Source organism: Pseudonaja textilis, chromosome 3, assembly GCF_049901715.1.
Source record: "Pseudonaja textilis isolate UNSWEBS1 chromosome 3, rPseTex1.2, whole genome shotgun sequence".
NCBI classification, from domain to species: Eukaryota; Metazoa; Chordata; class Lepidosauria; order Squamata; family Elapidae; genus Pseudonaja; species Pseudonaja textilis.
Window position 1 is genome coordinate 44,710,053 of NC_141992.1, and position 20,741 is coordinate 44,730,793.

The window sequence follows — 20,741 nt, forward strand, 5'->3', positions numbered from 1 at the left end:
TGCAAATTAAATGTGGTCTGTTTTTAGTTTTGAAAAATTCAAAGATAAAGCTGTCTTTGTTTTCAGGAGCCGTGAGAATAGCAGTAAAAAATTAACTGGCTTTTAAAAATCGAAAATGTATAAATATAGTAATACGGTTACGTGTTAACTTCTTTAAACTTAATTACAAAAGTTAACTTGTAAAAACAATTTGCAGAATGATTCTAATATTTAATGCTTAATTCAGAACAAAGCACTTTTTGATGGGACTCCAGTCTGAAGTAATTTATCACTTGAAGGGACTCTGCAATGATTACATATTTTTTATTTATTGAAAAAGCAAATTTCAGGGATAAAAATGGAATCAATAATAGTTGATCTTAAATTCATTAACTGCAATTTCCTTTTAACAACTAAGAATATATACATACATACCACCAGCCAGCTTTATTCAAATATATTAGCAGCAAATATACTAAAATTTAAATTCATTAGCATATTGTAAAAAAGTATATATGTTTAGATGTGGTAAACCTCACTGAATAATACATTAGTTTTGTAAGTAACAAACAACTTTTAAAGCCTAATATTATGAACCATTTGAGGGAAGGGGAGTTCATTTTTCCTGAATGCGTGTTAAATCATAAAGTATATCATTGCAATGATGTACTGGATAACATTATCATACAAATGATGAATACCACCACAAATAAGTGTGCACATGTATGTTTTAAATTTATCACATTAGCTTTGAATATAATGAACATAGTTTTTGAGAGATATCTTGATGGAAATCTTGTTTCTTGTTTGTTGCATACAAAGTTCAGGGTTGCTAAATTGAAGTTTCACTATGTAGTATTGGAATAATCTAGTGAAACTATCCAATTAATCTGAACAGTTTAGCGTGCATTTTTGGGATGTAACTAATTTTTATGTATTTTATTTATTCACCATCAATCACATTAAATGTTATGTAAATGTTGCATAACAACAGAGTAGAGAACAATATCACATTATTTATTAGTTACACTTTTATATCTGCCTAAAATCTACCTGGTTAGGTGGATATTAAGATGTTTTAAAAACAGCTGCAGTTGAGGGAAATGTATAAATCTTATGATTAAACTCATAGGCATTATGAAATTATGTGTGGCTATAGAAACAAACAAAAAATTACAAACAACTGAAAAAGGAGTTCGTGTTTAGTGCAGATTTGAAAATTTCTACTCCATAAGAAAGCTTAATAGTGCTTATTTTTAGGTGAGTTTGATTTTACAGTATCTAAACTAGTCCTACCTTCATTAAGAGAGTTAAATAAATGCTTAACTCTCCTAACTTCAAGAGACAAAATGCTTAATTTGTGAGATTGTTGGGGAACTTAGATAGAAGAATAGGTTACTAAAATCCAATTTAGCTAGCATTTATAGTTAATAGTACTAAAGCACAAAATGAGGGATGTGGTGGCTCAGTGGCTGAGATGCTGAGCTTGTCGATCAGAAAGTTCTGCAGTTTGAATCCCTAGCGCTGAGTAACATAGTGAGCTCCTGTTATTTGTCCCAGCTTCTGCCAACCTAGCAGTTTGAAAACATGTAAAAATGCAAGTAGAAAAATAGGGACCACTTTGGTTGGAAGGTAACAGCGTTCCGTGCACCTTCAGCGTTTAGTCATGCCAGCCACATGACCTTGGAGACATCTTCGGACAGCGCTGGCTCTTCAGCTTTGTAACAAAGATGAGCACCAGCCCCTTGAGTCAGAAACAACTAGCATATATGTGCAATGGGAACCTTTACCTTTAAGCATAAAATGTAACTTTACATTTGTTTTGAGTAGCTGCTTATACTTCTTTTAATATTGATTTTTTTCTCTATTTCTCTCCTAGATATAATTATTCCTGAGAATGGGGAGCTTATAAGTTCTAAAGACATTAAGTGCTGTATGAAGCAAATCCAGGAATTGATAATCTCAAGGTTAAACCAAGCAGTAGCTAATAAACTCATAAGTTCTGTGGACTATTTGCGAGAGAGCTTTGTAGGCACTCTGGAAAGATGTCTGAAGAGTCTGGAAAAATCTCAGCAGGATATTTCAGTACATATTACAAGCAATTATTTAAAACAGGTAATGTTTAAAACAAAGTAATGAGATCATTTTACAGAACTGTTCTAGGATATTAGCTGATCAAGAGGCAGTGTGATGCAAAAACAATTTGATTTGGATAAGGGAAACTTGGATTGAACCACAATCCTTTGGGTATGACTGTGGGTCAACCACTATCCCAATATTTGCCTCACAAGTTTGTTGAGAGAGTAAAAGTACATGTGTCAAAAAAAAAAGAGTCTCTTTGATCACTTAGAGAAAAAATGGAACATAAGTTTAGTAAACAAAGAAAGTGCACACACAAAGAAAATTAGAGTTTTTCTCATAATAACCACCTATTGGGAGACGTCACCCTGTGTTTGCTGAGAAAATGCTATTAGAGCATTAAGCTGTTGAAAATGAGTAAATGGCAGAAGGATGATAAGGGGATGAGTTTTCCCTTCAAGGGAAAAAGAGGCTACCTTGGAACTGCCTTGATTGTTTTTCCTGTGAGGCACCTGTTTGCCATAGAAAGTCTCCTCTGTTTGTGAAACAATAAGGACTCTTGATAATAGGATCCTCACTCTGCAGATAACCTCCATAGATAAGAGAGATTTCCCAGTACAGATACTTGGCCTCAGCATCTGGAATGGAATGACAGTGATTGAGCAGGAATGAAGCCCAACATGTATTTACTTAGGAGTAGCAACCATTAAAATAAACAAAACTTAATATACATTAAATATGCACAGGTTTCCTTGTGCTTGAAATCCAGTGCAAATGCCTGTATCGATTTATTATCTCTTAGTAAAAAAAGAAGGGGAGGGGACGTCCATATTGTAAGTATTTTTCCTTAATTTTCACCCCGTTGTATGTGAAATAAGCTGAGTGATACAAATCATTCTATCAGCATAACAGCAGTCTATGCATACTTACCTGGGGATATGAGCCACTAGACTTAATGGAATCTAACCCAGAGTACATATGTATAGATGATCAAAGAACATTTGTGTATGAGAGAATTATGCATGTGTGGGGGGGTTATGACAAATTTTACATACGGGATGTCATATTTTATGAGCAATTAGGTAATATTGATTAAAATCAATCTTACTGATTTTTTAAAGTGTGGCCTCTTGCCATCGTATTTGTATGCGTGCTATATTTGCAGCAGAATATGGTTGGGTGAGCAGTTAATCTGCAGAATTGATTTCAATTGGAGTTGGCAATTCTAATTGATATATTGAGGAAGTTGGGCAATGCACAAGATTGTGTATGTATATTGTTTTGATCTGTATGTCCCCTGGGAAAAGGGGTTGCCTTAAATTCAGGCTCTTCTTCCTCTTGGGTAAATTGGGAATGGACTGAATTCATACACAGACCAAAGCAGTTTGCTTTTTGGCACAAAGAGTGCATTTATTTATGAAGCTCTTTCCAAGGTACTCAGTTCTTTAGATATAGTGGACAGTTATTTCCATTTGCAGATATATAATCAATCTATTTTCTGTTTGCAGATATTGAATGCAGCCTACCACGTAGAGGTTACTTTTCACTCTGGTTCAACAGTATCACGGATGCTGTGGGAACAGATCAAGCAGGTATTAAATATTTTAACAACACTGATTCATTGTAATGAAATTTATTGTAAGTACATTATCTTCTATTCATATCACCATCTGCATAATGTACTTCTATTATGCATTAAAAATGAAGAGATAAAATATGGCAAGTGTGTTGAATATAACAACATATAACAACAACAACATTTATTTAGTCTCATCCATTATCCTAATTTATTTGTGCTTGCCAGATCCAAAGTTAATGTTGGCTAAGATGAAAGCAGCACTTTAATACTTGAGTTCCAACAATAAGATACATGTATTTTTTCTTCTTTAGATAATACAACGGATCTCTTGGGTGAGCCCACCCGCTATCACCAGGGAGTGGAAAAGGAAGATTGCTCAGGATGCCATTGAGAGTCTTAGCGCATCCAGATTGGCAAAGAGCATCTGCAGCCAGTTCCGAACAAGGCTAAATAGCTCTCATGAAGCTTTTGCTGCTTCTTTGCGACAGGTCAGTTTGATGTAAAAGGAACTGCAAAGAACATAAATTAGAAAATTTAATTTAATTTCAAATTTTCAAATAATATGAAGGATATCTACTGCTCATCTCTCTATTCTTTGGCAACATAAAGAACATTTGAATACCATTTTATCTCCTATGATCCTTTTAACAATTGGAGATAGCTGGAAAAACACAACTGTGCTAATTCCATTTAAATGTAGGACTGCATTGTTACACTGTTACAGCTATTCTAGCCATTAAAACAGGAGAAGTGGAAGTAATGATACCGTAGTGATCATTTGCCAACTCTTAAAAATTACTAGGGAATAAACATTTGTTGCGTTTGATATTATGGATTGAGGGTCATCGGGGTGGGCGTGGTCAGCATGACATCACTTGTTTCAGGGGGTACCTGTGGTGACCTGAGCGCTCTGCGAGCAAAAACAGCCTCCCGAGCTCCATTTTCCATTGTGATGGCCTCCTGTAACCATCTGCCAGTGAAAACGGAGCTTGGGGGCGCGCACTACCCTTGCAAGCTCTGTTTTTGGCTGGAATGGCCTCCTGCAATCCTCTGCCAGTGAAATGGAGCTCGGGAGGGCCATGCCTTGCGAGCTCTATTTTCACTGGCAGAGGAACCACAAGTCAGTCCTTTGTTGTTTCCAGGGCGGCCTCGTGGACCAGATATAAGCAACCCGTGGGCTGGATCTGGCCTACCGTCCCCTGATCTAGAGCTACATTAAAGGAGTAGATGAAATAGCTACCACTGTTAAACATGGGCAGAAGCTGGAAATCAAACAGAAAACAGCAGATGCTCAAGGGATAATTAAAGATAGTCCCTGAGTTACAAACGTTCTTTCAGTGACTGAAGTTACAATGGCATTGAATAAAAGGATTAATGACTGATCCTATTTAATTTTTTTAATATGGAAGGAAGTAGAATATTGTGTGAGTAATCTATCTAGATATTATCCAAAAAATGGCACAGATGTACTTATATTTGATTAACTTTGTATTAGCTAGAGGCTGGCCATTCAGGTAGGCTTGAAAAAACAGAAGATCTTTGGTTGAAGGTGCGGAAAGACCATGCCCCTCGCCTTGCCCGTCTGTCACTGGAAAGCAGGTCCTTGCAAGATGTTTTGTTATATGGTGAGCATTGCCATGTCTCTTTTCTTATTTATTAATGACTCGGCTTCATTTTTTTCTGCAATTTTCAATTTTACAAGTCGATGGTGCTTTATTTCTATTATGTATACACAGTGACTGGACTGATTGGAAAAGTTAGAGATCATCATAATTTAGAAGGCTTATGTTTTAATTCTAACTCTAGACAATAACAGCAATAGCACTTAGACTGATAAGCAGTTTACAGAGTCAGCATATTGCCCCCACCAGTCTGGGTCCTCATTTTACCAACCTCAGAGGGATGGAAGTCTGAGTCAACTTTGTGCCAGTGAGAATCGAACTGCCGAACTGTTGGCAGCCGGCAGTTAGCAGAAGTAATCTTCATGAATGCTATTATCATGAGCCACGGTGGTGCAGTGCATTCTAACCACTGCACCATCACTGCTCATGATAATAGCATTCGTGCAATTAGTAATCATATATTTTAAATAAACCACATCCCAAATTGTGATCTAAGTTGAGCCCGTGGCTTGCATAGTTGCAAGACTACTGGGAGAAATCAGAATTCCCTCTTTTTTAATAGGCTGCATTGTGCAACCAAAAGATCACTTTAGTTTGTAAAAGGATAACTCTAGACTTAATACTAATGCTTTACTGTCCTAAGACCTGAAAATAATAGTGAAAGCGAAGTAGAAAAAGAGCTGAAATATTGTACATATAGCTTGATATAGTTTTATTAAGTTTCAGAGCAGTTACTGAAAATGTAATAAATCTAAAAATACAGCATTACTTGATAAAACATGAGATAACAGAATACATTTAAAATCCAATCCAAACCAAACCAAATAATAACGCAGCTGCCAGGAAGCAGATATCTTTACATTATATCAATATAATATTTGGCTAAATCTGATTCAGTATCGTATTATAAATTGTATACATTATACAACGTTCATTGTATTATTGAACTTACACAGTTAATTAGTAGCATAGTCATAACATTAAAATTAATAGAGTTAATACATTTTGAAAAATACATCAGAAAGGACCATAGAAAATACTTTACTCTGATAAAGTTGTTATTTGTTTCAGGCAAACCAAAACTAGGCCGTGAATTGGGGCGAGGGCAATATGGAGTGGTGTACCTATGTAATGCCTGGGGGGGACACTTCCCATGTGCACTCAAATCTGTCGTTCCACCAGATGAGAAGCATTGGAATGATCTTGCACTAGAATTTCACTATATGAGGTGAGTACAATTACATGTTGTTGTTAAAGAACAGGAAATAGCAAGAGAAGCCTGACAAACTACAGGTAGTCCTCCAGATACAAAAGGTGACTTAATGGCTATTTGAAGTTATGACAGACCCCCTACATACAACCTAGTTTTGAAGTTATGGCCACTGCAGTGCCCTGGGCTAATTCGTCCTTACAATTGATTGCAGGTATGCTGCAGTAACCCTCTTCCTCTCTCCTCCCCATCCCAACTGTACAGACTCTGTGTGTTAAGGCAGCAAAATAGAGCAGTTTATCCATTGGCCACATACTGCGATTCTTTTTTTTGTTATTTGATTTGTCAATTGCTTACAAGATAATAGGTATAAGTATAAACATAGTTATGAATACATGGATACATATAAGAGAAATAAAAGAAACAATAGGATGGGATGGTAGGCACATTGGTGCACTAACGCATGCCCCCTACAGACCTCTTAGGAAAGGGGTGAGGTCAATAATAGACAGTCTAAGGTTAAAGTTTTGGGGGTTTGGGGAAGAAACCACAGAGTCAGGTAGAGTATTCCAGACATTGACCACTCTGTTGCTGAAGTCGTATTTCCTGAATTTGATAGGATGTTTCCAATTTTGACTGTTCGTTGTCTGTTTGACAGGAATGCTTCTATCCAGTTATGCAGGTGTCCAGAGATACCATAAGATTTTAGTTTTAATAGTAGTTTGTCGTGTACCACTAAATCAAAGGCTTTATAGAAGTCTATGTAGATTGCGTCTATTGTTTTGCCCTGATCGAGTGGTGTAGTCCATGTGTTTTTGCAGTGTAGGAGTTGCAGATTACAAGATAGTTTTTTTCTGAAACCAAATTGTTTATTAGAGAGTAGATTGTTTGTTTCTAAGTGGAAGTTAATGGATTGGTTAATAATTGATTCCATGACTTTACAGGTGACGCAGCATAAGGAGATTGGTCTGTAATTTTCAACTAGGCTGGGGTCTCCCTTTTTGAAAATGGGGATTGTTGAGGTAATTCCCCGTTAGGAGAATGAGCGCATACAGGAAGACGTATTTGAGAGTAGTGTTCTTACTGATAATAAATTAAATTTCAGTTTAGGTACATATAACATAGTTAAATGTTCGTTTATACAAGAACAATATGCAGTACCTTCACCTGATGCGTTCATCTTCCATCCATTTGCCAATGATACATGTCGTTTACTCATGGACATCTTTACAAACCTTTTTCTATCTTTAGTAATGCATTGCGATGCTCCACTATCAGCAACCCACAAATCATGGTTTACAGTTGAATCGCTAGACATAGCTAAACTAACATTCTTCTTAGCCTTCTGGTGTTGTTGTTTTCTCTTCATACAGAATTTAGTTATATGTCCCCTAGCCCCACAAGAAAAACATTTCCTAACAGTATAGGCAGTTGAAGACAAATTCTCTTCTTGTGGTTGTTCCTTACTCAGTTGGTCCCTATCCAGCCGTCTTCTTACTTCTTCTAACAATCTTCCAGTTATGTCAGTCAATGTCAGTTTATCTCTGGGCAGGATTTCCATTGAAGATACATAATCATCATAACTTTCATCCAATGAGGAAAGAATGATATAAACTTGATGAAGCTCTGAAAATATCAGTTCTTTTTCCTGTAGCCCTTGAAAAGTTCTTTTCATGAAGTTTAAATGAGCTAACATATCTCCACCTTTCAGAAGACGTGCTCTAAACAGTTTACGTGTAAGATGTATGTGTGCACCTACACCGTCACGAACATAAATCCTCTTCAAATTCTCCCATCACCTAGCAGCAGACTCTTCTCCACGAATATGGACTAGCTGCTGGTCACTCAGTGTTAGTTCAATTATACAAAGAGCTCGTTCGTTGTTCTGTTTAAAGTCAGCAAGCTTCTTGGCATCATCCTCATTTGCTGGATCCCAAGCATCTACATCCGGTGGGTCTTGAACTACATTCCATAAACCTTCTTTACGCAGAAGTAGACTGCATTTCATAGACCAGGAAACATAGTTTGTTCCATCCAACCGGGTTATCGGTGATAGACATGTTGAAGTGATTTGTGCCATCTTTACCAGGATAGTAAACCACAATTAAACAGTAAACAGCTATCTGTATACAGTACTGTGCATTCACACTAACTCTCAGTTATCTGTGCCTGGTATGGCCTGGGCCCATAACCAGTGTTGAGGTAATTCCCCGTTAGGAGAATGAGCGCATACAGGGAGACGTATCTGAGAGTAGTGTTTGAATAATACACACACAGTACACAGATACACTGTACAGTAAATGTAGGTTTTTACTTCCAGACAGTTTAAGCAAAGTCCAAAATAAGCAGTCCAAAAGTCATTCACAGGTAAATCAGTCAGTTTTTCAATCCAGGGATAATAATCCAAATATCATAGTCCAGTGTCAAAAAACAGTTCAGTATCAGACTTACATTAAATCCAGTAATATCAGTCAATTAGAAGAAATGGAGCAACAGCAATACTTTCCAACAGAAGGAAACAGAGATACTCACTCAGACACGCTCTCTTCTGAGACTAAGACTAAGACAACCCAGGTTTCTGGCTCCATCTTATGGCCATTTGAGAAACCACACCCAACTACAGTTTTGCATTTTCTTAAAGATACAGTTTTAAAATGTTTATCCTGGTTTATATATTTCTAACCCAAATAGCTGTTAGGTGACTCATATTCCTAACAGGGATGACCCGTGGCTTGTGACCATAGGTTTGGCAAGGAGTTGGTCCTGAAAGATTTTTCAAAGATTATGCTTAGAGGTTTCAGCTATGGCAGTGGATAGCTTTTTTAAGACGTAGGCACATATTCTGTCTGGTCCAATAGATAGAGATGGTTTTAGATTGCGTAGTGCTTTTTCAACATTGTTTTCTGTAAAATCGATATTTATTGTAGTTGTCTGTGGTTCAACTAGGAAATACTGGGCATGATCCATTGCAGTTTACTAATACTGAGCCAAAGAATGTATTAAAGAGGTTGGCTTTAAATGGTGTCATTGTTGCAGTCATTAGGTCCTTTCAGGGGTGGGATGGACCTTGAGTCTTTTAATTTGTTATTTACAAAATTGTAGAAAGCGAGGGTGGAATTGGTGCATAGAAGATTTTCCTCTTGTTTAATGTGATAATTGGTGCATTCAGGCTTTATCTGGTGGTGTAAATTTTTGTATAGGCTTTTGAAGTTGGCAACGTCACCAGATTTGTTTTTCCGCCAAAGTGATTTCTTTTTGGATTGAAGCTTCCTTATTGTTATGGGTAATCTGTTTTTTCTGGTTTGGGGAGTTGTTATTGGTACATATATTTTGATGACTCTTTTGACTTCAAGTAAACATACGTTGTAATGGTCTTCAACAGTATTGCATCCAGTGAATAGAAATTGCCAGTTAAAGGATGAGAGATTGTTGTCTATAAGATCGTAGTTGCCTTTTTTGAAGTTATAATTGGGGATTAATTCCGTTGTTGTGGTGATTTTTGTGTGGACGTATGTTGAGACAAAAGTCAATCATGTTTTGGTCACTGTTGGAAAAGGGTTCTATAATTTGTACTCTGTAAATTGAATTCAAACTATTGCAGAAGATGAGATTTAGGCAGTTGTTAAGTCTAGTATTGTTGGTTACTAGTTGTTCCAGTCCCAGATTTTGTAAGTGACAGCGATATCAGAACGCCCCAGAGGTTTCCAAAAAGCAGAACACATTAGCGAAGGTCATTTTGTTCCTCCGCTGCATGATTCAGGAGGTGGCCACCATATTTCCAGTAGCCGAATTACATTTTGGTAGCTGTAAATGTTGTCGCTGCTTCTAGAATCATGCCACTTGGCTGCACAATAAGGAATCCATTCCAGTCTCTGAAAGGCCTCAGAGGTCTTCTAAAGGTAAGTGATGAGGAGAGTGTTTATCCTTGAAGGGTAGGAAGTAGGTTTAAGGCCTGTGGGGTCCCAGGGGGAGTGAGAAAAGGCCTGTGGGGACACAATATCTGGGAAGGGGAGTACAAGGTGTCTCAGGAGGATGGGGAAGACTTTGGGAGGCCTGGGATAGGTGGATCGGGGCCTGCAATAGGCCTACAAAAACCTCCCTAACCCACCCTATGCTCCATTTAATGACCCAGTTCATTTAATGGCCACATCAAGAAGAGCAGGGAGTGAGGGTCATTAAGCAAGCTCATTTGACGTCTCTTGTGACATGTGACTGTAATGGACAAGCCCCATTATGGTCGCATCTCGAGGATTATTTATATGAAATCAATAGAATTTAGCAAAAAGAGGCATCACATCTTTTAGCAGATTTGTTGTAGTTTACATGCTTTCATAGTTAGAATATTTATCATCTTAACACTAATTAAAAACAATATTTTAAACCAAATGCATATTTCTGGAAGTATAGGTTAAAGAAAAATCTTGAAACGTTCTAGGTTAGAAAACTGCTTTGCTTCTTTTGATAGTAATTGTCTTTTCCTAAGAAATCGAATAGGCAGAATGACACTTGGGTCTTACTTTTGACACACCATCTAGGTCACTCCCAAAGCATGAACGGTTGGTAGACCTTCATGGATCAGTGATAGATTATAGTTATGGAGGAGGTTCCAGCATTGCTGTTTTACTGATAATGGAACAGTTACACAGAGACCTCTATACTGGATTAAAGGTAAGGAGAAACTGTTTTAAAACAGGAAAATTGTTTTAAAGAAAATGAAAAGCCTATATGACTAGTGGGCCTGTGTGGTAGCTCTTCATAACCCCTTCCACTTTCCACTCAAAAGTGTGAATTTGATGGTATGATTTGGTTTAATTTAGATTAGAGTAAATCACATTAGACTAGTATCTCCATGTTTCCTGTTTATGTCCCAGCCAACAAGAAGATGGCCATTTAATAAGGCTATTTCAGTCTCATGTGAGGAGTAAAAAGCAGCATTTTTATTTGCTATTTCCTGTATTTCCCCATCCCATTTTGCTAAATAAATAGATATTATTATTATATTGGGAAATGGTACAGAGAAAAAAAATGCCATTCTTTCTTATCTCTGGAATCTTCTACTAAGTGCAAGGAGGAGACCATAATTTTTCCCACACTGTTGCTTCAGGGATTCAAAAAACCCCCCCAAACCCAATTAACTAACTTATTCAGTTGCCACACCCAATATTCATTTGCTTCAGATGGTGTTGAGAATGCTGAGTTCTCATTGGGCTGCCTTTGAAATCTTTTCCTTCCTCCTTTTATTGCAAATATAGGCTTTCCTGTATGTGTTTATGTGTGTGTGTGTATTCCAGTTAGCATTCTCATATTCAGCCTAGCAGAATGAAATAGAATTGAACAAGCAGAACTATGCCATGACCTTTTCAAATAATCTTCTGAGGGGAACCATTTCTCCTAAGGTAACCTCTCGACATATATAAGAATCACTTCTTAATAGTTGGAACTACTAATCCCATTAAAAGATTGATAAAAGAGTTTTCTTTTCATTTAGGCTGGTTTGACACTGGAGACAAGATTACAGATTGCACTGGATGTAGTTGAAGGGATTCGTTTTCTTCATAGCCAGGGGCTCGTTCATAGAGACATCAAACTTAAAAATGTACTGGTAAGGGATAACTGTGGCTGTAATTTTATATTCTTTGCTCAAGTGAAATTAAACATAAGGGTTTTATTTAAGTCATTATCTAAAAAGGTGCCTCTGCTTTTACAAACACACAAATAGAAATGATTGTGACTGTAAAATGGAAGAAAGTCATCTTGTTCTGCTGAAGCAAAAAACATAAGTTTTCTATATATAGAAAATTAAACGAGGCATAATTTCCTAACACTGTTGACCCACATACTAAACAGAAAACCTCTAGTTTTCAAGTGATTAAAACCATGCAATATTTATTAATTGAATGTGATATGAAAATGATTAACGTTAAAATCTGGTGGAAGAGATGAGCTTTTACAGATTTTGTAAAAGCTGAGAGACTGAGAGCTAAATATAGTTTCTAAGGAAATGCATTCCATAACAGAAACGCCCTCTACTCTATCCAGATAAGAGAACTTCCTGAGAATGATGGTGGACTTTTCCTACAGATCTTAATTCCTAGACAAGGTCATAACTGGAGATACAAGATTTTTAGATACATAGATGACAGACAGACAGACAGACAGACAGACAGACAGATTCTGTAGATAGAGAGAGAGATCCTAATTTTTTTTAAAGGTTAATACATTTTGTGACCAATAAGCAACTGGTAACTTTTTCAGATTTGTGATAATCTGTATTTTGCAGTGGCTAGCTGCAATTATAATTTGTAATATAATCATTAAGAGTAAGCTATGTACAGCATGTTGCAATAACCAATATGTGATATAATTAAGTGATGAATAAACTATCACTATATCCAGTTTCCTCAGGAAGAGTAACAGCCCATAATCCCTTTCATGCAAAATAAAAACAATTATACCAAATTTACCTGCTGCTTTTATTTATTACTTTGTTATTTATATTCTCCCTTTTGTCCCACGGAAGATCTCCAGGGCTCCTGCCTTCATTTTTCCTCCCAACAGTAGCACTCTGGTAGATTGAGTATACAATGACTAGGCTAATGTCACTGAATAAATTTCTATGGCCTAGTGTAGATTTAAATGGTATTCATGGATCTCCAATATCTAAAGCACTTTATCTTTTGGGTTGTACTAGTAGTAAAATAGAATGGATTTGAAATATTTGTTTTGCTTCATAAGAAAATTCTGTCTAGTCAATGGTTAAGATTACAACTGTATTATCACCTTGTGTTGATTTTTTTTTGAAGAACTTAATGAAATATAAGAATCTATGTAATTAATAAAAGCAAAAGCTCCAGTATCCGATCTGATCTGATCTGGAGTTATAATAGGAACAACAATTACGGCTACTTTTTAAAAATATCCTAGCTAATTATATCTTAGCTAATTATTTCTAGGACCATGTATGTGATGCCACTGGACAAAGTATGAAACTTCATTAAGCAAACTTCATTTGCTGTTCAGCAAAGACACTTTTGAAAACTTGATTGTTTGCAGAAGGTACTGCTTACTAAAGAGATTTGATAGCAGGATGTTTTTGATAATCATTGTATTGTATGTTGTACAATCATTGTATATTACATTTTATATTCTTATAGCTTGATAAAAACAACAGAGCTAAAATCACTGACCTGGGATTTTGTAAACCTGAAGCAATGATGTCTGGAAGTATTGTTGGGACACCTATACATATGGCTCCTGAACTCTTCACAGGTGAACTTACCTTGAAAATCTTACTGATTGTTAGTGATGAAGAATTCTGAAGTAAAATCTCAGTAAAATAGTCTGTGTTCCAAGAAAACTGAAAGCGTACTGATTATTTTGGGAAATTTCATGTGTTTATAATAAGGAGTTAGTAAAACATGTTGAACTCTGTGTTACATTGATCTCAGTCTTGCAAAATTTAAAAAAAGAAATTAATTTCAATAAATTTTCATAATTTGGGGCCACTAGAGAGATTCTCCTTTGTTCTCTAAAACTACCAAGCAAATGAAATAATTGAAAGAACTTGGGGTAATCCTTGGTACAAATATGAAACAATTTAGTTTAATGTTAGCAGTGTTTCAGAATATGAAAATATAATCCCTGAATAGTATTGTTGATCTAATTTTCACCATTATATTCTGAGTAGCTGCTTGTAAATACTCTGGCTATAAGGAGATTGGGGGGGGGGGCTCTTAACCCAAATGCAGTTCTCCCAGGGAAAACACTCACTCAGTTAACCGGCGTCAAATTAGGCAACTATCTCATTATAAAAACACCTTCTTAGGAAAACTACACTGCTTAGTCAGACACCATTTAGAAGGCTAAGGAATACAGAATGCTAGGAAAGCAAAGTAACTCCTTAGAAATAAACTTTCACAAAATATGTCTGTTTGTTCTTTCAGGCTATTGCTGACCTCCATCTTTGTAGTCTTCTCCCATACCTCATAGTTACACCCTAACAGCCTTCCTGACTTTACTGAGCACATAATTGGTTATATTCAGTGAAATAACTGGTTGCCAAATCCAAACCCATATAAATTCTAATTTGAAAAAGTCTATAAATATGGTCTGTAGCTCCATATCTCTTTAGGATTGTCTTTGCTTCCAGCACTATAAATAAGCCAATTTGCATTTCAGTGTAACATTTCCTGGTTTCTGGTTCAACTGAACGTTTTTTGAGGGAAATGTTTCCTACTTTATAGCCAGAATATTATAAGCCTTATATCTTTGAATATGGTATGTAGATTCTTGGTATACAAATCCATGAAATCACATGATCAGTGAAGTCAGTGCTGCTCTCGTCCTACTAGAGTATCTAATGGAGGATGAATACATATAAGTAGATTTCAACCAATATTCCTTGTTCATGTTTCACAGGGAAATATGATAACTCTGTGGATGTGTATGCATTTGGCATCCTATTCTGGTACATCTGTTCAGGGCATGTGAAATTACCAGAGGCTTTTGAGAGATGTGCAAGCAAGGATCATCTTTGGAACAATGTAAGAAGAGGTAGGCATAGCTGCAACACAAATAGATTATATTAAATTGTGAAATGATGGTGAATACACAGAATTTCCTAAAGTAGAGGTCTGCTGGCTAGATTCTGTCCTTTTAAGTGTTTTAGAATGTGAATGAAGTGCAAACCAGAAAATGATTAGTGGGTAAGTATTTTATGTATTGGATCTCTTTTCCTACATCAACTTTTGCTGAAGTTATCTTAATGGAAGCTTATTTTAACAAACAAAGAATGGAATAGAAGGCTCCATAGCACTCATTTTTATATGGTGGCAATTTTCAATATATAATAGTGTATATGTCATTTAGTGTCTTGATGTGTTTATAGTATATTTAACAACTTGTATTGCTGTATTTTTGGCTAGTTGAAGCTTCCTAGAGGTCTTCAACGCCAAACCCATGTAGACCACATTGTCATAGGCCAGGTGAGAGGTGATTGAGACATTAGTGACTGACTGGAAATCAGCCTCCCAATCTGGAAATTGGCACAGTTAGTACATAAAATGAATTTGTGCAAAGGCCCTACTAACCATGGCTGCCACTTGCTCTCAGAGCAGGAGTACAATAGTAGGACTTTGACATTCTGCACGAGTTGTCTGGGAAGTGCAACCCAGTCCAGTCCAGGATTAATAATGGAAGCTCTCGTGAACACAGTAGCTCCCAAATCCACAACCACTCAGTTTTGTTAGTGTTGAGGTAATTCCCCATTAGGAGAATGAGCGCATACAGAGAGATGTATTTGAGAGAAGTGTTTGAATAATACACACACAGTACACAGATACACTGTACAGTAAATGTAGGTTTTTTACTTCCAGACAGTTTAAGCAAAGTAAGCAATCCAAAGTCATTCACAGGTAAAATCAGTCAGTTTTCAATCCAGGGATAATCCAAATATCAAAGTCCAGTGTCAAAAAACAGTTCAGTAACAGACTTATGTTAAATCCAGTAATATCAGTCAATTAGAAGAAATGGAGCAACTGCAATACTTTCCAACAGAAGGAAACAGAGATACATTCACACTCTCTTCTGAGACTCAGACTAAGACTAAAACAACCCAAGTTTCTGGCTCCATCTTATGGCCGTTTGAGTAACCACACCCAATTGCAGTTTTTAGCATGCTCTTAAAGAGACAGTATTAAAATGTCTGTCCTGGTTTATATATTTCTAACCCAAATACCTGTTAGGTGACTTATATTCCTAACAGTTAGCTTTGAACCTCAGTCTTTTATTCCCCATCCAGATTTCCACGGATCCTAAATAATGTGTTATCTCAAAACGTTTTATTCGTTATAAAACTTTGGATGAAATTTATTTTCAGAAATAACAGAACAAAATGGCTGTAATTTTTTACCGTTATAATGAAACTTGATATAGATCAAAAGATGAACTTTGAACCTTCATTAAATTACCAGATTCTTTATTCTCTTTTAGGTGTTCGCCCTGAACGTCTTCCCATTTTTGATGAGGAATGTTGGCAGTTGATGGAAGCCTGTTGGGATGGGGACTCTTCTCAGCGCCCTCTCTTGGGCATAGTTCAACCTATGTTGCAGGGAATAATGGATAGACTTTGCAAATTGTACTCTGAGCAGTTAAACAAAGGACTTGATGATTCCACTTGAAGGCATTGTGAATTTGTTCAGTTATGTGAGAACCCGGGTTCCCACTTTGCCACTGACAACTCAGTGGTTGTCTGGAACAAGCCAGCCAAAAATTGAGGGTTCAGGTGAGATGATTGAAATTCCACCTTTATATAATAGCCAGAGACTTCTGTTTTCAATACACACTACTAATGTAGCTTGACAGCGCTTCCTTCTTTCTTAAAAATAAATTAGGAGACTTAGACCCCAGTCTACAAGGGGTTTTACCTCTCCATTCAGGTCAAGGCAGAAAGCACTGTTAAGTTTGGAACTCTGGCAGTCAACACAGCTGCATCTTAAGCTATAGTTCCTGCATAACTAGATGCATGTACATCAACCTTTCTGAATGTTACACATATGAATGTGGATGATTGAAAGAAATAAGATAGTGTCCCTTCCAAAGGGAGGGTAATCCTCTAATTTTTGCAGTGCAGAGAGCTGTGAACTAATTTGGACTTCTGATAATATCTGATATTGTTTGCACAATGGGATCAAAGTTCATAATGGGAAAGTCTCACTGCAAGAATATCCCAAAGTATAAGCTCACTGTCATTTATGAACCAAATTGCTTTTGGGGAAATTGACAAATAGGTGACAATGGCCTTATTTTATTATCACCATTACTTTACAAACTTTAAGACAATTCTTCACCCAAAAGTTGTTGATATATTGAAATAAAAAGACAAGTAACAACTACTGTCTGTACCCAATGGACAACCAAATGTTTTTAATCATGGCAGATTTTGCTTTTCTTTTTTCCCTTTGAATCTAAAGAAAAGCAACGACTGTTTTAAACTCTTAATGTCAACTGGCTATTTTAAAACATTTTGTCAGCTTTGTATTTTTAAGTCATTCCTTTGAAAACTATTTAAGAGAAACCTGTCATTTTTCTATGGATGTGTCTGACCATCATTTTCTTTGGGTTTTATCATTTAATATTTCCCATGTAATTTACATACCCCAATACAAAGATTCCTTTTCATTTGTTTATACACAATTTAGTTTCATAGCACAATATTTTAACATGTAGGCTGAAATGCAGTGTAACTGGCACAGATGTAGAATGGGACCACTGTTACTTCAGCTGTTTGGAGAATGAAATATACCATTTTCCTTCATCTGTATACCAAGAGACGCATGCTGATCCCATTGACATAGGATAACCTGTATGCTGTGCAGACCTAATCATCATTTTTTCTGGGAGGCACCTTGTCTTGTACAAAGCAGAAATGGGGCCTCTTCCCTACATATGTAAATCACTAAAAACAAAAGTAGCCCCACAGTGTTCTCAGTAGCAAAATAAAGTTTGTGTGTGTGCAATAAAATCAGATACCATGCTTTTAAAATGACTGCTTCTTACTTAATTGCATTTGTTGTTCTGTTGCAGTCTAAAGTTGTTTCGGCACTTCTGTCTAAAAATTGTAGTATTTGGCAAATTTATCAAAATAGGCAGCCATAGCTGTGAACTTTACACAAAAGCACCTTTTCTCACATAAGAAGTTCTAATATTGCCACAGATGTATTTTTGGATGACCATTCCAGTCACTTGACAGTATTATTTTATATCTTTTGTTTGTGTTATGGTGGCTAGTGACCTTGTTTAGAATTAGGAGCATCTCGGTCAGTATTTTTGGAAGTATAGAAATCGTTTATGTAATATAAAATGAAGCTGTTTTTGAACACATTGTGTATAGCTTTTACCAATCCGCTACTTTTTCACTGTTTATCTTGTGCCTTTAAAAAATAATAATAGTCAAACCACGCTCTTTTGGGGCTGTCTTCCCCCATTGACATAAAATTGGCTGTATCACTTCTCCATATAAAACATGCATGCACTTTTCTGCTGGGAATATATTTTTATTTGTACTGTTATCAGTCCTCACAAACAGATGCCATATCTGCAAAAAACAGATGAATGTTTTTGTTCCTAAAGATGCTACTAGTAAAATACATTAGGTTTGGATTTAAACGATACATTCCATTTCTTATTAGAAAGTTTGTGAGTTTTCCTAGTGTTACTACTACTACTACTGTAGCATGAGAAATGCAGCATATATTGTAAACACTAAATCTTTTCAAAGGTGAAGTTATAGGAACAGAATGTGGTATTATTCATAATATTGCGATGGATGGATGATACCAGCTGTCAAACCAAGAGTCAGATTTGACAAAAGTATCCCATCAGATCTCTCTAAAATCTTCCAATTATGATTGCCTATAACTACTCTCCCTGCTTCCATTAAAACTTGATTAATTTTATCCCAATTATTCCATACTCAGAATGAGGCTTTATTTATTGAACGGTACTACGCAAGGTTTACATGTTACTAGCAACTGAATGGCTAAAGCAGGTGCTCCAGAAGATTAGGTTGCTATGTATGCAGATCAAATGAAATCCAGCTAGTTTACAAAACATATATATCTGCAAAAATTACAGCTGGCAGGATCAAATTATTCACATTGGTGCTAGTAATTGATGCGTCATAGGTGAAACTATCTGAAGTTGTTTCATTGCTTCTTTGGGAACTGGCCATATAAGTTCTGGACAAACACTACATAGGAGTTACATGAGCTGCATTGTAGTTTTATAAAGCAAGGCTTGAATTCAGAGTAAGACTGCATTGTTGTAGTGCTGAAGACACCTAGCCTTAGCTTGCTGGTGCATTACTCCTACCAGTCACATTCTATTTAAATGGATTGTGGCGACTGACATTTCTTTTATCACCTCAATCATATATTGCTTATGGCTTGATTGTACAATGCACATTGTTCTAGCTTTTCTAATAAAAAAAACAAGCTCTACCACTTAACAGTTTTTATAAGCACTTCCTTTTTGTTAGTTCTTTTTTCTGTTCCTTCCCCTCCTGTTGTCAGGATTTGGAAAGTCAGGAGAGATACTTGAATCATCATTTTCTTCTTTTTATTTCCAGAGTCATAGACTTAACGAGACGAACATCAGCACTGCTTCTTTATTTAATGTTTTTATGCTAAGCTCCTTTCATTTTTAGAGATGTTTATAATGCTTTGTCTATATCCACTATCTCTTAGAAGTTATCCTTTTAAATATATCATTGGTTTATTTTTCTCCAGGGAGAGAATAAGAGCATATTTGCATATGAAACTCCCTCAGGGGCTTAAATAGCACTGCATTTCATTTTGGTCTGTTAAATTGATGGTCAACTGTTACATTTGATCGGGAGCAGATGAAATATGACAGAGTTGTATAGTTCAAGTGTAATGCCCGCAGATTTTGTACTATTTTTATTTTTAAATTTTAAAAACTGATGTATTATAGTGTTAAAGGCAAGATAACAAACTTACCAATTATATAGGAAAAGTGCAATAATATGGAAATTCAAATTTTAAGGACGAGTATTTTCCTTGTATTGTGTAATACTAATTACTTTTCCACTGCTGCCCCTCTTCATAACATGTATTTTAAAACAATGTGAGAATTGGTTAAGTCTTCATTTAATGCCATAATGGAGCTGTGTTTTAATAGGTGATAGAATGCACTGAAGTGCTGTTATATAATAAAGATTTCATTAACATTTTATCTGACTGGTATGGTTTATTCTTTCAATAATTGTTATAGTTTTATCTGTGACATCAACTGGTGGTGAGAGAGACAAACTGCAGTAACACTGATGACTAATTTGACATTTTATTTGCTTAAGCTTTGTTGCTTTCATTAATAGCATTTTTCTATTTGACTGCTGGTATTGACATATCTTGTTTCTATGACTGTAACTAACAAAGTAGCTACCCTAAATCAATCAATCCATCCTACTTTATATTCTTTCCACCTTTTTATGGTAAGCTTCTTTCCATGATGTCTTCCAGGAAGACAGAGTGAAGTCAACTTAGCAAAGATAAGAGCCTTCATTAGGACTTACCTTGTGGCAGTAGAGGGGTAAAGTGCACTTATTTCTCCACCCTTATTGCACCTGCAGATAGGAGACCAAGATCCCTCCTGAGATACTTACAGGAAGCTGTGAGGAATATTTTCAGCTTCTACTAGACAAAGTAGCTCAACTTTTCTCAGAGTTGGATTCCAGCTGGGCAAATTCTTTGGA

At 36.2% G+C, this 20,741-nt stretch overlaps 1 protein-coding gene across 2 annotated transcripts in view; it reads left to right on the top strand.

Moving 5' to 3' along the window:
* The window catches only part of DSTYK (dual serine/threonine and tyrosine protein kinase), a 42,868-nt gene extending 22,649 nt beyond the window's left edge, over positions 1 to 20,219 (top strand). For both annotated transcript variants that reach the window (XM_026715666.2, XM_087929422.1), the window contains 10 exons: positions 1,859 to 2,094; positions 3,567 to 3,650; positions 3,949 to 4,125; positions 5,133 to 5,262; positions 6,331 to 6,487; positions 11,005 to 11,137; positions 11,958 to 12,071; positions 13,624 to 13,738; positions 14,888 to 15,022; positions 16,460 to 20,219. In XM_026715666.2, the coding sequence (XP_026571451.1) occupies positions 1,859 to 2,094; positions 3,567 to 3,650; positions 3,949 to 4,125; positions 5,133 to 5,262; positions 6,331 to 6,487; positions 11,005 to 11,137; positions 11,958 to 12,071; positions 13,624 to 13,738; positions 14,888 to 15,022; positions 16,460 to 16,647 (1,469 nt within the window). In that variant the 3' untranslated portion in view covers positions 16,648 to 20,219. The remainder of the gene's footprint in view (positions 1 to 1,858; positions 2,095 to 3,566; positions 3,651 to 3,948; positions 4,126 to 5,132; positions 5,263 to 6,330; positions 6,488 to 11,004; positions 11,138 to 11,957; positions 12,072 to 13,623; positions 13,739 to 14,887; positions 15,023 to 16,459) is intronic.
* Positions 20,220 to 20,741: the final 522 nt, after the last annotated feature.